Genomic DNA, 15,400 nt, shown 5'->3' on the forward strand with positions numbered 1-15,400 from the left:
GAGATATGGTTTGACAAAAGGCACAAATCTACAAGTATTACCTGAGTTTGAAAACCGTCCCAAAAAGAGTTAAAATGGTCATAAGATGACTGTTATCATTACATTTACTTTCTTTTTTGTGCTCTTCTCTGTGTAACTTTACTTGGTGCTGTCTCTCAATATTTAGACCTCGCTTTTGAATGGATAGCCTTCATCCTCCTCCTCAGATGCACATCATCTCCCCCACTCCTTTCTCTTGCTAAAGTGGTCTTGTTTTGGTGAAGCGAACCTCAGCCCGAAAATCTAAAACCTAAAACTATATCCCTAACATTTGCCGCATGTATTCTCATGAAGATACACCATGTCGATTGTAGGAAGTGGGGGTACTAAGACAGAATGATTAGTCCTTTGTGGCTGTAGTCCGTAAGAAGGTGTGGTTGTGGTTGTGTTCCAGGCAGGTGTTGGGGATGTTTAATGGATTAGCTCCTTCGGCATCTCCCAAGTGAACTCTGGGCGGCCAAAGTGGCCGTAGGAGGCTGTCTGCTGGTAGATGGGCCTCTTCAGGTTAAGCTCCCTGCCAGACACACACATAACGGAGTTTGAGTTCGCTGATGCATGACAGAAAGGCCTTGTTGTACTGGTTAGGGTGTTTGGCTCTCAGCAAAAGGTTGTTCATTCAAACCGCAATGCCTTCAGAGGGCCTATCTGTATCAAAATACTGTACCACCTTATTAATAACATATGGCGTATATCATTATTTACCTGACAATGACACCTGGCCGCAAGTCAAAGTTCTTGTTGACGATGCGCAGCAGCTCTCCCTCTGACTTCTTGGAAGAGCCGTATGTGAACAGGGAGATAGAGAGGGGGTGGGCCACACCAATGGCATATGACACCTGGAAGACAAGGCACAGCTAGGGTGAACCACCACAGCTAACTTGTGTTGAACATTGTTACTTTTGGTTGATTTGTTTATTAAAGGATCCCCCGGAATCCAATGTGGTCAGCTAGTCCTCCTGGTGGAGGATAGGACATAAACAACATAAACAATATTAAACCTTTTGCGAATGCCTGTATTAATTTGCCCTCACATCCCACATGCTCCTTCTCCATTTTTGGTCAACCCATTGTCCTATTTACATATAATTTGCATATCAGACTTTGATAGGCTAAATTCACTTGCCTTGACCTCATGGACAGAAGCAAAAAATAACTGCCTTTCTGTTTTTATGCGGTCACCAGACTTTCCCTCATTGACAAGTTTGGAGTGTCTTAGTGGCCAGTCAGTGGAATCACTGTAACCCCCCCCCCATACCTACTCCAACCCAGACTACAGTTGGTTTAACAAGCAGGCATTAATAGTCTGATCCCATTTTTACAATTATTAGTATGTCACCTGCCGAGTCACAAATGCTGATCGTAGGTGCACGTCTAAATGGCATGCGTAGATTAATAATGTGAGTGTGGTGTGGTGGTGGTGGTGGTGGAGTCAAAGTGAAGTAGACAGAGGTGAACTGATCGGTACAGAGGTATCCTCACCTGGACCAGCACTCTCCGGCACAGCTTGGCCTTCACCAGGGACTTGGCCACCCAGCGGGCCGCGTAGGCCGCAGAGCGGTCCACCTTGGAGAAGTCCTTGCCTGAGAAAGCTCCACCGCCGTGCGCGCCCCAGCCACCGTACGTGTCCACGATGATCTTCCTGCCCGTCACCCCGGCATCGCCCTGAGCAGGAAAGCACAGTTATATCAGATATCAATTATTTGTTAATGGATTATTTCATCATTGTCACTGTTGTCCGATATTAATCACTCGTTAAAAATTATGTTTTAGCTCTCTGAAATAAAATATATTTGATCCCCCGTGTGGCAGTTAAAAGTGGAAACCTGAGGATGAAAAAACAACTTCTTGTGTTTGTGTGTCTCCGTGTGTGCGTTTGATCTCACCTGAGGCCCTCCAATCACAAAGCGGCCGCTGGGCTGCAGGTGGTAGATGGTCTGGTCATCCAGATACTTAGCAGGGACCACTGCTTTGATCACCTGCCAGAAACAACATGCAGATTTACTTCCCAACTCATAACATATAATAATGTGTGTCGAGATGACAGGGGATTTAAACATGTTTCCTTCCATCTACACTACAGTTGCAATCCATCCATATCCTATCCAGTCGGTGCTGTTTGTCATCTCTTGTTTAGCAAATGCTATTCAGAATTCATTTGGAATCTTTTATTCTTTGGACCAAATTCAAATTCCAATCATATATTATTGTAGTTGAGAAGCACACTATGTGTAAATGTATAGAAATGTGAGCCTTGGTCCTGTGTCGAACCAACAAGCTCATAGATCAACTCTATCTGGTATTCAATGTGTATATCAATGTGTAACCTTCAGAGTGGCTGCAGATTACATTTTTAGGCCTTTTGAAGACTTTAACACCAACTTGAATAACCCTAACTTAACACACCACACTGTAAGCCCAGACATTCCACAGCCTAACAGATGGACAGACAGACGTACAGACAGTCAGTCAGTACCGACAGAAATATAAACAGAAAGACTGACAGGCAGGTCGACAGACTGTCCGGACAGACATACTGACAGACAGAGAGACACACCGGGCCGACAGAGTGTCAATCAATCAGTCAAACAGAAGAGACAGTTCAGACAGACAGGATGACAGACAGTATAGGAGTACAAAGAATACAGACAAACAGATGGACAGACGTGTACCTTCTCTTTGAGCATGGCTTTCTGCTCCTCCAGGGAGATATAGTCATCGTGCTGGACGGAGATGACCACGGTGTGGACCCTTATGGGGATGACGGCTCCGCCCTGCTGTTCGTAGTGCACTGTCACCTGGTGGAGGGGAGGACCAATGAGAAGCCATCAGCTGTTCATACGCTCATTACCCTGAGCTTCATTCATCTGGACATGTGATGGGGACAAAGATAAGGGCTGAAAAAGGCGCCCTGACTACACTCTGAATTTGTTTGACTATGTCTATGGTTATATAGCCAGTCTTAAATTAACACGTTTTTTGGCCAAAATTGTAACGTGCAGATTGGCGAAGTTTCATCATTTGAAATGTTTACATCCAAACTACCAAACTGCTAAAAACAACAACTTAAATGACCCCCCCCCCCCACCCCAACGTTGGAGGGTAGAACCAAAATACTTGATTCATAATTGCACATATATGTATGTGTGCGTGTGAGTGTGAATTTGTGTGTGCCTGTATGCTTGTGTGTGTGCATGTGCCTGCATGTGTATGTATATGTGTGTGTGGAGAGGCGGGGTGTTGGGGTGATAGACTGCAGCTGTCACTCCTGCTACAATCCACACCCAATAGACAGAAGCAACAAACAGGGTCACCAGCACTATGGACCACAACTGAAAAATAATTGCTGCTGTATGAATTTCTGTTTTTACGCGGTCACCAGACTTCCACTCATTGACAAGTTTGTTGTGTCTTAGTGGCCGGTCAGTGGGTCAACAGGTTCATGAATCACTGTAAACCCCCCCCGTACCTACTCCAACCCAGACTACAGTTGGTTTAACAAGCAGGCCTTAATAGTCTGATCCGATTATTACAATTATTTGTATGCCATTTAATAAAGGCGCACTGGTGGATTTGAGGATTAGACTAAATTCCTTCAGCTCTTTGTTTTCATTTTTAGTATTTGCTCCCTGCTCCAATGTCCGACTAGACGGACAGATACACAGAGTCCCTCTATGTAACTACCGGAGGGCCCGCATGCGTCACCGGGGGCCACAATCAAAGACTGCCGCTGAATCTTATCCAAGTTCTGTCATCAGTTTTTCAAGGAAACGCAAACAAAACACAACACATGCAAAAAAAGAGTCCCACCTGTGTTTTAGAATCGGGACGCAGCCAGGGAAGGGTGCCGTCGCGTCGGAGCTCAGCCATCTTGGAGTTGAGCTTGTGGGCCAGGACGATGGTGAGCGGCATGCACTCCTCCGTCTCGTCGGTGGCGTAGCCGAACATCAGGCCCTGACGGAGACGGAGACAGAGGGAGGGTTATTTTTGTTGAACTCTCTAGATCGCCATGTTAAGTATTAGGGTGTCGGGAGAGGGATTTCATGTGCTTGTCAGATACGCCCTGAGCAGGTTTGGGATACACAACTTGCTTCAGTTGCTAGACATTTGAGGATGGAACCCAGTACCTTTCGGCTTTGAGTCCACCCCCACTTTCAACTAATTAGATATCCCGACCCCCATCATGATGTTGATTTATTCGTAATAACAATAAAAAAACAATTTGACCTTATTTGTAACAACTTTTCTGGGGAACAAAGAGCTTTACAAGAAGGAAGACAATCCCAAAACAAAGTGAACCAGAATAGGTGGTAACTAAACAGCGTTTGGGCACTGGGGTAGCATGAGGGATGTAGGGCATTAAGACCAGAGGCCTGGTTGAAGAGAACTGCAATCCAACTGTTCCACGGGGCCTGGGCCGCAGTGCCACGAGACGGGTCCATGTTCACTATAGCTCTTACCTGGTCCCCGGCGCCGATGTCCTCCTCCTGTCTGTCGATGTGGACGCCCTGGGCGATGTCAGGGCTCTGCTGCTCCAGAGCCACCAGCACATTACACGTCTTATAGTCGAAACCTGCGCAGGACAGAAAGGACCAACGGGGAGAAGGGAGAGGGTGAACGTGAGAGAAAAGAGAATGAAGAAGATTTGTTTGTTGGGAATCACTGTTAGAGCTACAACTGGAGAAGAGCTTTTACGTACAGTATTTTAACTTTCCCAGAATGTGATTAACCTTTGTATTCTATGAACTGTCAAGTCGTTTAACTAAAGCGATTTGCATCGAATTTGTGCATGCATTTCAGAGTAAGAACCAAGCTAGGGGTGAGGGACTTGTTGCTTTAGGATGCCTAATGGTAAGGAGGTGGACGTTGGGGGATCGAACCCCTGTACCCTATGATCTGGTGGCGAACACCCTCCCGATCCGACCCACTATCCTTCCCCCTGTTCTTCCATTCCTCCACCCCTGATGTGATTCATCCTCGTGGTCACTTTCTCCTCACCCTTGTCGGAGTTGTCATAGCCGATGTGCCGGATGGTCTCCCTGACAACCTTCTGGTAGTCCACATTGGCCCGGGAAGTGATCTCTCCACACAGCAACACCATGCCGGTCTTACACACCGTCTCTGTTGGGAGGGGGGGAAACATCCAATCACGCTATTTAGTCATTCATTAAGTGGACACTTTAATCCAAAGGAATTTACAGTTACCTTTTTTTCTCCGTACTTACATTTTTCAACACATTTGTTTACATTAAAGGTAGGGAGTTGGGGGCATCTTGCTCAAAGATGTTTACAGGAAGCTGTGGACTTTAGGAGTTTAAATCCAGGAGCTTTCGCCTGGGCTTTAAACAGCCCAAACAGCCGCCACCAATTGACTATCTATAGCATCACTCAGACCGTCAGGAGTCAGTTTCTCAGTTGCCGGGATCTGCAGGCCTTTTGATGCAATGACATTATGGGACATGGAGATTTATGGATTGTTGTTTGACACCGACATGCTCAATGGTTTGAGCTCAGAAAGGCTTTATCTTGCAAGTGTCCAAAGGTTGCTACAGAACACAAAAAATAGTGTGAACAACCTCTGTGAGTGAGTTTTGTTCAGCTCCGTACCATCCTTCACTTTTGCTAATGTGTACTTCATTTCTTACCACAGGCTACTTTTGCATCAGGGTCCTGCTTCAGATGGGCGTCCAGGACAGCATCACTGATTTGGTCGCAGATTTTATCTGTGGACAGGAGAAATATGAAAGAGATCCATTGATATAAGTGAACCAAATGCCACCATTTGTAAAGACCGAGAGCTGTTTAGACGCAGTAAGCCCATAGTACAATGGGACTTAACAACAAGTATGAATGCAGGTTTGACTGGTAAATCCAGCCTATAATGCTGGATTGGACCAATTTTTGATCTGAAAACGATGTTGGTATGTTTATGCGCGTTTATGCGCTGCATTCGTGTTGATGGGTTTCAGCCCTGGGGTATTTTTAGACTTCTTTCCAGGTTCTATGGTTGTATTTTGTGTGTCTGTGTGATGGGGGGCACTGGGTCAATGCTTAACCCCTCCATTCATCGCTCTATCTATTTCATTCTCTCGCTCTCTCTCTCTCTCTTTGTGTGTGTCTCTCTCTGTCTGTCTATCCCTGCTGAAGCAAGGCAGCGTGCAGGTTACATCAGAAACAACATGCAACAAATAGGCACTTAGCTTGTGTCTAAGTGCCTATTTGATAGTTTAGCAAATGTTCAACTTTCGTGCATGGGATTGTGTACGATGACACACTCTCCGGGGATGTCGCAAAAACACAGATGGCAGAGGGCAGGCTGCATTTAAAGTGTTCTGATTGGTTAAAAGGCCAAGCCGTCTCAGTGTGCAGCGACTGCCAGTGCAGGCTGTAATACAGAGTTACAAACAGCCAGTAGGTTGACACTACAGTTCATCCCACAATAAAATAACAAAGACTTTTAATAAACTCCCCTGTTCTGATTCTGTTAGGTTTGTTTGGATCCAACAGCTGTTGGAAGGGGGTGTACACAGAAGATGTATTAGGGAGACCCTCGGTCTGAGTTCCTTGCACATTTATTGCTAACTTGTGCAACCCCACACCACCTCCCACCCTCATAGGGCACAGCTGCCCGCGAGTAAGTTGGGACGTAGTACACACACACACACACACACACACACACACACACACACACACACACACACACACACACACACACACACACACTCATAGTTCACACACAAACACACACATGCGTCTTCAACAGTTGCGTCTCCATCAATGGAATACCATTCAAGTCATTCAAGGATGAGAAACCCATTCAAATATTTTACCTATATGTATTTCACTTTTTGGTTTGTAAATATATTATAAATGCTACTGCAATCTGAGCGGAACAGTGGGATAATCTGAACCTATTTGTATACAATGCAATGGCATAGGGCAACATTTTAAGATATTATGTCAATCATTCTTTGTTTTCACACATAGAAATGGGTAAGTGTTACCAGTTTCATGTCAATTCATTATGTATAATATCAGGCGTAAACACAACAAGGAACCCTGAAGAGACAGAGAATAAAATCTCAGGTATGTCACCTGGATGTCCTTCCCCCACGGACTCCGACGTGAACATGAAGGACCCATCTTCCAGAAGATCACTCATGTTGTCTCAGCTTCACCAGGTTCTCAAAACACACAGCTTTAAAAAAAAAAACACTCAAAGTCTCCCAGCAAGAAGGTCCAGTAGAAAAGAGCAGAGCAGGACTAGAGCTTCCCTTGTATTCCTGCAGGTGATCTTGAATGGGGGGCAGGAGAGAGAGAGAGGGAGAACTAGAGAGAGGGAGAGTGGTGATAGAGATACAAACAGAAAAGGGGACGAGCTCAAGTTCTGCTGCCAATGCAGAGCCCGGTGCACATCATCCTATATATGGCCAGGAGAAAACACATACACACACGTGCCCCTATGCACACACATACACACACAAACACACACACACACACACACACACACACAAACTCTACTAGCTCCACTCCGTCCCCACTCCCTCCCCCCACACACACTCATACAAACACAAGCTTCATGTGGACCCATGGAATAGACCATTCCGGGGAGGGGGGTTTTAAATAGTGGAACACACAGCCTGTGAGCACGTTATGTGGGGGTATATAGGGTAGTGCTGGGGGTCACAGCACCCCACATGTCAGCTGTACTTAAGATGGTGGGTCACTCCACGGGTGGGTCCCTGGAACACTTTTAGTTTGGGTTCCACCACCACCTTACAAACCATCCAACCACGAGCCCCCTGTTGTGACTGATCTGCGGTCTGTGGGGAGTGGGAGAGAGAGAGAGAGAGAGAGAGAGAGAGAGAGAGAGAGAGAGAGAGGGGGGGGGGGGGGGGGGGAGAGAGAGAGAGAGAGAGAGAGAGAGAGAGAGGGGGAGAGAGAGAGAGAGAGACGGGGGGGGGAGAGAGAGAGAGAGAGAGAGAGAGAGAGAGAGAGAGAGAGAGACCACAGAATACAAAAATGATGCAACCTGTTCTTTTTCTATTTTGAAAGATAATAGACCAACTTATATCAATGAGTTGAGATAAAATGGGGCATACATGGTTTTTAGGCACAATATATTGTCTCCAGCATTTAGGATGATGTATTCAAAATACACAATTATAAAAGTGTTGGTTCCACACATAAATAGGAATGTTCAAGTAATGTTGCCTTGATTGTGCAACGGAAGTTATGTCGTAACTTTTGCCTTCACCTCCCGGTCATATATACCAGGGAACACATTAGGCATACACCCACAATATACAACGTAGCACAAAGCTTTCAATGCAATCTCTAAAGTGTAAACAACACTTGTTTGTTTTTTTATAAATATGTCAGTCATTCTTATGTTTATTTAAAATATTTAAATTGAAGTTCTTGGTTCAGTCGGAGGAATGAAGTTACCTTAGGAGACAGAGAGAGGACTGATGTCACGCTTGTTAATGACTTACTGGGGGACTATATCCATCGCCAACAAGATCATTCTGGTTGTGTCAGGTGTGTGATAACATCGGAGCTTTGACGTGGCAACAACTGGAAACAATGACTGTTGAGGCAACCAGTAATACCGATGCTTAGAGACCTACTAAGCTTCCTTTAAAAAAAGATGTATTATCCTATTTATTGATTGATATATATTCAGGTTAGGTTAGCTATAGGGATAGGGTTAGTATAAGGGTTTGGGTTGGATTATAATGCTATAACATTATTCTAAATAGATCAGAATTCGTCATAAAATTAAAGCAAACCAGCATAGACGTTTTTCAAATCATTGATTCATTCTTGTATCTTTTAGTTCCCCCTCACATAATATTTTACTGGTATTTTTGGTAGTTTAACTGTGCTATTCACATCCACTACAGTTTAACTGTTAGATTAAACTGTATTGCTTGGTTGAACATCTGCTTCAGAATCTTGTAATCAGCAGCCAGAACCTCAACAGACTATCTGCTTGCCTGATCCTGCTGGTTTACATATACAAAGTCCCAAATGCCATTATCAGTCAAAACAGGTCATCATAAACGGATGAATTTGTAAAAACCCCCAACATAATGCATAACGTTTAAAGTTCAAAACCTTCAACTACGGCAACAGCATTCAAGCAACAGATTGATAAAGCCTGCAAGTGATCTTTATTTTGCAGCAAATATGACCGGTCACATAATATTCAAAACAAATATGTACTTACTTACACCATTCACCCAGCATACATCTACACATTTGGACGGATAACCAAGATAGATAGACAAGTATTAATTTGCAGATTTTTTAATATTATTACTTGTCGTCGTGGACATTTCCATATGTTGGTGTCCCATATATGGACCTGAAACCTTTAAGATTGGTGGATTTGTAATGTGTATATTAAATACTGAATACTGTATACTGAAAAGGGTGAATGCAATTGTAATAGTGTAGAAAATGTTTGTTTTTTTGCCTCTTAATCCTTGCACTACAGTGGGAAAACCAGTAAAGAGCCATCAGGTGTGATGTAGGTGGCCCCTCTAATGGAGCTACTGGTTTTATAGTGTCCAGACGCAGCTGGTCGGATTTCAAACTAGTGGCCTCCTTTCTCTGGATTCAAGAGAAATGTCCACACATGTTTGTCTTTATCCAAGTCCAAGGACACCTAACCCTGTTTCTTTTTTTTCTATCATTGCTGTATGTACCGGTCCCAACTGGCTGTCATGCTCAGTGTAGGCTTAATAACCAGGTTAGTTATTGGGGAGGTTAACATGTTGCCTGCAAAGCAACCAAGACTCTTTTTTTATAACTTTTTGCTTGACTGAAATATACTGTTCCTCAGAATCACGATATCCTGACAAGCCTGCTTATGGCCTTATGTTTCACACTGCTGAGTTGTGCTTGTTTAACAAACAAAACGGACATAATGATAGTACATTCAAATCTACTGAACAAGATTGACGATGATGAGGTCAGCCAGAGTGACCGTGGTCACGACCTCGGAGTAAACCCACCAGCTCTCTGATTGGCTGGATGTGCACGAGGGGCGTTTGGAGCGGTGACCAATCCCTGAAAGTGACAAAGTGGGGTGGGGTACAAATCCTTTATTTTGATTGGATGTTGTTCCCAAACACTACCAAGGCATAAACAAAATCAACATGCATATAGCAATGAGCCTCGTTTCCTAACTAAGAGTTACAAACTTATGTCTACACATGTGCCTTTATCCGTTGGAGCTAAAATGATTAGTTACCTAGGGTGGTAGGGTAGGACTACTTTTGTATGCTGCCATCACTGCCCTGAAAAAACTCACCACCTTATGTTTCATGTGCTGTTGTGTTTGTGTTTGTGTACTTTGTGTTCTCTGTGTTCTTCATAATAAATTATCTATTCATCTATGTGATGAACGCCGGTGGCAATAGATTCCTCTCTGCATTACAACAGAATGTATTTTTTAATCTATGCTGAATACGATCAAACAAACTTGATTCGTAGCCATATACCAAAAAAATGTCTTGGCTATAATGTATTTTAGTTTGAGAAGGTAATATACGATCTATTGACACACACTCACACATCCAGACTGGGATACCAGAGGGAACGTAGCAGCTGGGTGTGAAATGCTATCCTCAGCCGGTTGAAACTCAAGCAGCAGGTTTGACATCCAATGAATGTAGTCGTCCCACTACTGGTGAAATACTGTAGTACTACGATGATGCAACGGAAATACTTTTCGAGAAGCCCTGCATTGGGCATAACCCAGTTATTATTGGTTCGAAATAATATGGATGCTAGGGTAAATTAAGTCTTGATTAGAAGTAGCCTATAGACCTAGGCAATTTCTGCTGTCAGTGCAATAGGGGATCCTGATTAATTATTTCTGAAATAGTATTGTTGGATGTTGCAATGTTGAATGTTGGAAAGGGTACTGAATAACTTTCTTCTGTATGTAAGTAAAGGTAGAGTAGTAGTTTATCTTAGAAACATTTTCATAATATTTGTTGTTGTAAAACATATTTCGGAAGAAAAGAAAAGCTAAATATATATAAAATAAACTCCCGTATCTGGGGCTGTCGTCGGTCTGTAATAAGTATGTCTAATAATTAAATCCGGCCTGAATTAAATGATTGGATTCCCAAGCTGTTCTATCTGTAAACACCCTTGCACAGTACTCATTGTGCATGACCGTAGTCTTCCAAAAGGCTCCAAATTGCCTACGTAGTCATTTTTACAAGCGTACAATCCATAAATTCACTTGAAAAATCAACCTGCCTGCAATGTCATTGTTTGTCATGAAGGTGTCAGTATTGTTTAAGATAAAACAAAGTGATTCATTTTCTTTCATTATGCATGGCTCATCTCATAAACACATGTGGTTTATTATGTATTTTTCTTTATCAATTTAATTAATAAAAAGGCGAGTTGATTTTAATCACACATATTTTACTGACCTACATATGATATTAAAGTTACTGTTATGTTTAAGATGTATCTTCTTTACCCTGTATTGTTTCAGATGTAAATCCTTTACACTGTAATGTACTGAAAACTCAGGGATGGAGGATAAGTGCATGTTCAGTAATGGAGAACTGGGATGGGGGCTACAGAGGGGTCAAAGATCTCGGGCCAATGCATAGAGTGTTGTGATCGGTCCGTGCATGGACGGGAAAGCCACACCGTTTGGGAATATAATCTGCGGCCTGATGCCAGGTCAGGAGTTATTTTCAAACTCAGGTTTTGTAATTGTTTCTATGCAATTGATAATAAAGTCAAACTTTCTCCTTCTCGACCTCTCTAATTTTGTTAAAGTGTGGGTTTTCATCAACAACGATTAATAAATGGGCCTAAATCTTCTTTGATATTCTGTGCTTGGTGCTCAACAAAAACATAAGTGAGGTCCTGCAGTGACCCAAACAGAAAGCCTTTCACATTATGGTTGCATAAGAGATGTAAGAGTGTGATTGGGCTGGGGAGGTATTAAAGGCTTTCACATTCTTTTTGGAAAGCAGAACCGATCAGTTATATTGCTTATGTTAGTAGCTGGGAGGCACAGACTGGTAAGTTAGAAATATGTTTCATTGCTCTATTATTTCACAAAGTTACACTTAAGTAACACTTAAGATGAAATAATCACTTTCCAACGCTTAATAATCTCTTTGGTTACTGAATAGAGGGTATGAGACATTAACGCTATTTATTTTCCAAATTACCAGATGTTTATGGAGAGGGATGGTAAATTGTTAAAGACATTATATGTTGTGATATGATTATAGCTGTATCCTGATGAATGTACACCATTGGAGTAGAGAGGAGAGAGAATGGTAACCGTGACGTCCACCCTGAAGGCAGTTAGCCTGTTCATCTTGGAGCTGCTCAGCTCCTTTACTGACCGGTTCCTAACCAAACCAGCCTGGGCCCAGCTTGAGGTACTGGAGAACACAGAACTCAAGACCACCGGAGGCAGTGAGTCCGTCAACATTCACTATTGCTAAAGGGGCAGGGTAGTCGGGGTAGCTAGGGGGTTCGAGGTGGTCTTCCAAGGTTCAGGGTCCAATGTCCAATGCCATTTTCTTTTTTACTAAGTCACTTAATTAATAGTTAAAAGTGTCTGCTAAATGAATGATTAGTAAGGCTGATTTATAAATCTGCATCGACTAGCCACAAGAGTTGTGTCTAAACTAACTAGACTTGATAATGAAACAATCACACATGATGTGTGTGTGTGTATGTGTGTGTGTGTGTGTGTGTCTGTGTGTGTGTGTGTTATTTTTTTATGTGTGTGTGTGTTCAGTCCATGAGAAGCACAAGGCCAAGTCTCTGTGGGAGAAGAGAGGGGCAGTGGTGATGGTGGTGCGGAGACCTGGATGACTGTTGTGCAGAGAGGCACGTGACGAAACCCATTCAAGCACACAGCCACAAGACGACACTATTACTACATTACTACTTCAATATAAATGTACATAATTTAGGACTAAGCCACATTAATTAATTACCTACACATCCCGGTACATATAACCTTAAATGAATGGTCTCTCTTGCTCTATGTCTCTCTCTCTCTCTCTATATATCTCTGTCTCAGCGGCCCCCTCCCTCTCTCTTGTTCTCTCCTTCTCTTTGTCTCTCACTACCCAGGAAGCCTCTGAGCTCTCCTCTCTGAGGTCCCAGCTGCAGGGACTAGACATCCCTCTCCTTGCTGTGGTCAAAGAAAACAAGGGCAGGGAATTGGACGGCTTCAAGCAGTACTTTGCTGGGAACGTCTACCTGGATCAGAAGGTCTGCGCTCTCTCTCTCTCTCTCTCTCTCTCTCTGTCTCTCTCTCTCTCTCTATATATATATATATATATTTTGTATATATACATATATATGTATATGTGTATATATACACATATATATATGATAGGACCTTCTAAAACTCATTTGCGAGAATGGATGAAGCTTTCAGGGGGGGAAAGTCAAGTATATTGTTTGAGTCCCAGCAGAAAGGTTCTGGATTCGAACCCCATTCCTTCCCCTCTACCTGTAGGCATCGTCAACCAAGATGTCAAACACCTACCTGCACATTAATGACATTTCTTAACATGTATCGTGTGTGTGTGTGTCTGTGTGTTTGTGTGGGTGTCAATCCTTAATCATCCAGAGAAATAACTTACTAACTAACTAATAACTAAACTGACGGAAAAATAACCCAGTGTTTTGTCTTCATGGGGTTTAGAGGAACTTTTACGGCCCTCGAGAGCGCTGGATGTTGTTCTCCACGTTCCTGCGTGTGGGGGTGTGGCAGAGCCTCTGGAGGGCCACCCGGAGGGGCTTCATGGGAAACCTCAGAGGAGAAGGACTCGTCCTGGGGGGAGTGTTCGTTATCGGGCCTGGAGATCAGGTACAAATAGAAATATGAAAATTACAGCTGTGACTATTTGAATACCTTTTGAATACCAACAGAGAGTTACAAAGGCATACAAACACAGACACACACAAACACACTCAAGCTTTCCAATGCGACTTACAGGGAATTTAGATACTTGTCCTTAAGGAGCAGTTAGGCAGGTGAGGTATGTAGCTCAAGGATGCCCTATTCAGCTTAGGCTACTGACATTTAGGTTACCTTTCAACCCTAACCACTCGACGATCCTGCCTTTAGATCAGTTTCTGATCTAAAGGCGAAGAGCGATGGCTGTAGTTGTTCTGTTCATCTTGTTTGTTTCAGGGTGTACTACTGGAGCACCGCGAGAGAGAATTCGGGGATAAGGTTAATCTGCTGGCTTTACTGAGAGCGGCCCGTCAGATCTCAGAGGGTCCAAGCCCTGGCAAAAGAAGCTTCCAACGCTGAATAATGGACTGTTTGCTTTATTGTAGTTAGTTTGTTGATTATGTTAGTGTTTGGAGCATGTATATAGTAGGTTTGATTATGTCTTTATCTCACTTTCTCTGTAGGGCCTCAAATAGTGAGCAAAAAAATCAAGGGGTGGCCTTGAAATATATATCAGTGCCTTTAATGTTTACCTGTTGTAAAGTTGTTTCATTCTTTTTCTTAATGGGCATGTTTACATGCCATTGCATGACTATGCTACATACTATTATTAAATATTTTAGAATAAATACTTAATAATAATACAAATAATAATAGTAATTATAATAACTATGATAATTATATTAATTATAAAATTATAATGCCATGTCCACTTTAACTGTTTGTCGATGTATCTGACCTTTGTTTTGGTTTGTGGTTAAGTCCTTTGTGTTTTAATGAAGAGTAGTTCCCAAACTAAGAGGGACTGTTCTGATAGCTATACACACAAAGCCCAGTAAGGTTAGACTTCATCAAATATGCATAACATAAACAGTTAAAGGTTATTGCATAAAGATATATCATCAACTGTCGAGAGTGTCATGCAATTTTTTCTGTCCAAAAACACAAGTGAAATGTCTTTATATATCAGACACATCTTACCCATAAAATGAATGTTCTGTATACAAAATATATGAAGTACAATACAAAAACAAACTAGATCTCACTTGAAAGCCTTGTGAGTGTGCTTGACTACCAGCACAAGGGTATTCAATCCCCAGTGTCCTCACAAGTCTACCTAGAATCTGCTCATTAAAGTATCTGATTAGCCTGAAATGAATTTCATATTGAAGGGCACTTATTTTGACTAGGCCTACACTTTTAATTGATACATTACACTCAAAATATATGGTCACTTATTTTTGAGGAGTCAAAAGGCAAAAAGGCAAATGTCAACTGAATGGTGAATCAAAGGTATATATTATTGACGATTTTAAATGGTTTTGATTAGAAATGGTAGAGCTATTGAATTCAACGACGGGCGTCAAAAGGCCTGTTATTTGTGTGGAT

The 15,400-nt window shown here is 42.6% G+C and overlaps 1 protein-coding gene and 1 pseudogene across 2 annotated transcripts; one reads left to right on the plus strand and one right to left on the minus strand.

The window, feature by feature from the left end:
* Positions 1-737: 737 nt before the first annotated feature.
* On the minus strand, positions 738-7,198 carry mat1a (methionine adenosyltransferase 1A; the record flags this gene model as incomplete). Its single annotated transcript, XM_079729073.1, has 9 exons — positions 738-875; positions 1,519-1,701; positions 1,923-2,015; positions 2,709-2,834; positions 3,847-3,990; positions 4,497-4,609; positions 5,035-5,157; positions 5,682-5,759; positions 7,132-7,198. 9 exons carry the CDS (start codon positions 7,196-7,198, stop codon positions 738-740), a joined length of 1,065 nt encoding a protein of 354 aa, XP_079585199.1.
* A 4,869-nt stretch (positions 7,199-12,067) lies between these two features.
* On the plus strand, positions 12,068-14,573 carry LOC307071277 (peroxiredoxin-like 2A; annotated as a pseudogene). Its single transcript, XR_013812792.1, has 6 exons — positions 12,068-12,101; positions 12,318-12,507; positions 12,836-12,927; positions 13,177-13,317; positions 13,757-13,921; positions 14,249-14,573. The product of XR_013812792.1 is annotated as a peroxiredoxin-like 2A (transcript).
* The last annotated feature ends 827 nt before the right edge of the window (positions 14,574-15,400 follow it).

Source organism: Pollachius pollachius, assembly GCF_949987615.1.
Source record: "Pollachius pollachius genome assembly, chromosome: 2".
Classification (NCBI taxonomy): domain Eukaryota; kingdom Metazoa; phylum Chordata; class Actinopteri; order Gadiformes; family Gadidae; genus Pollachius; species Pollachius pollachius.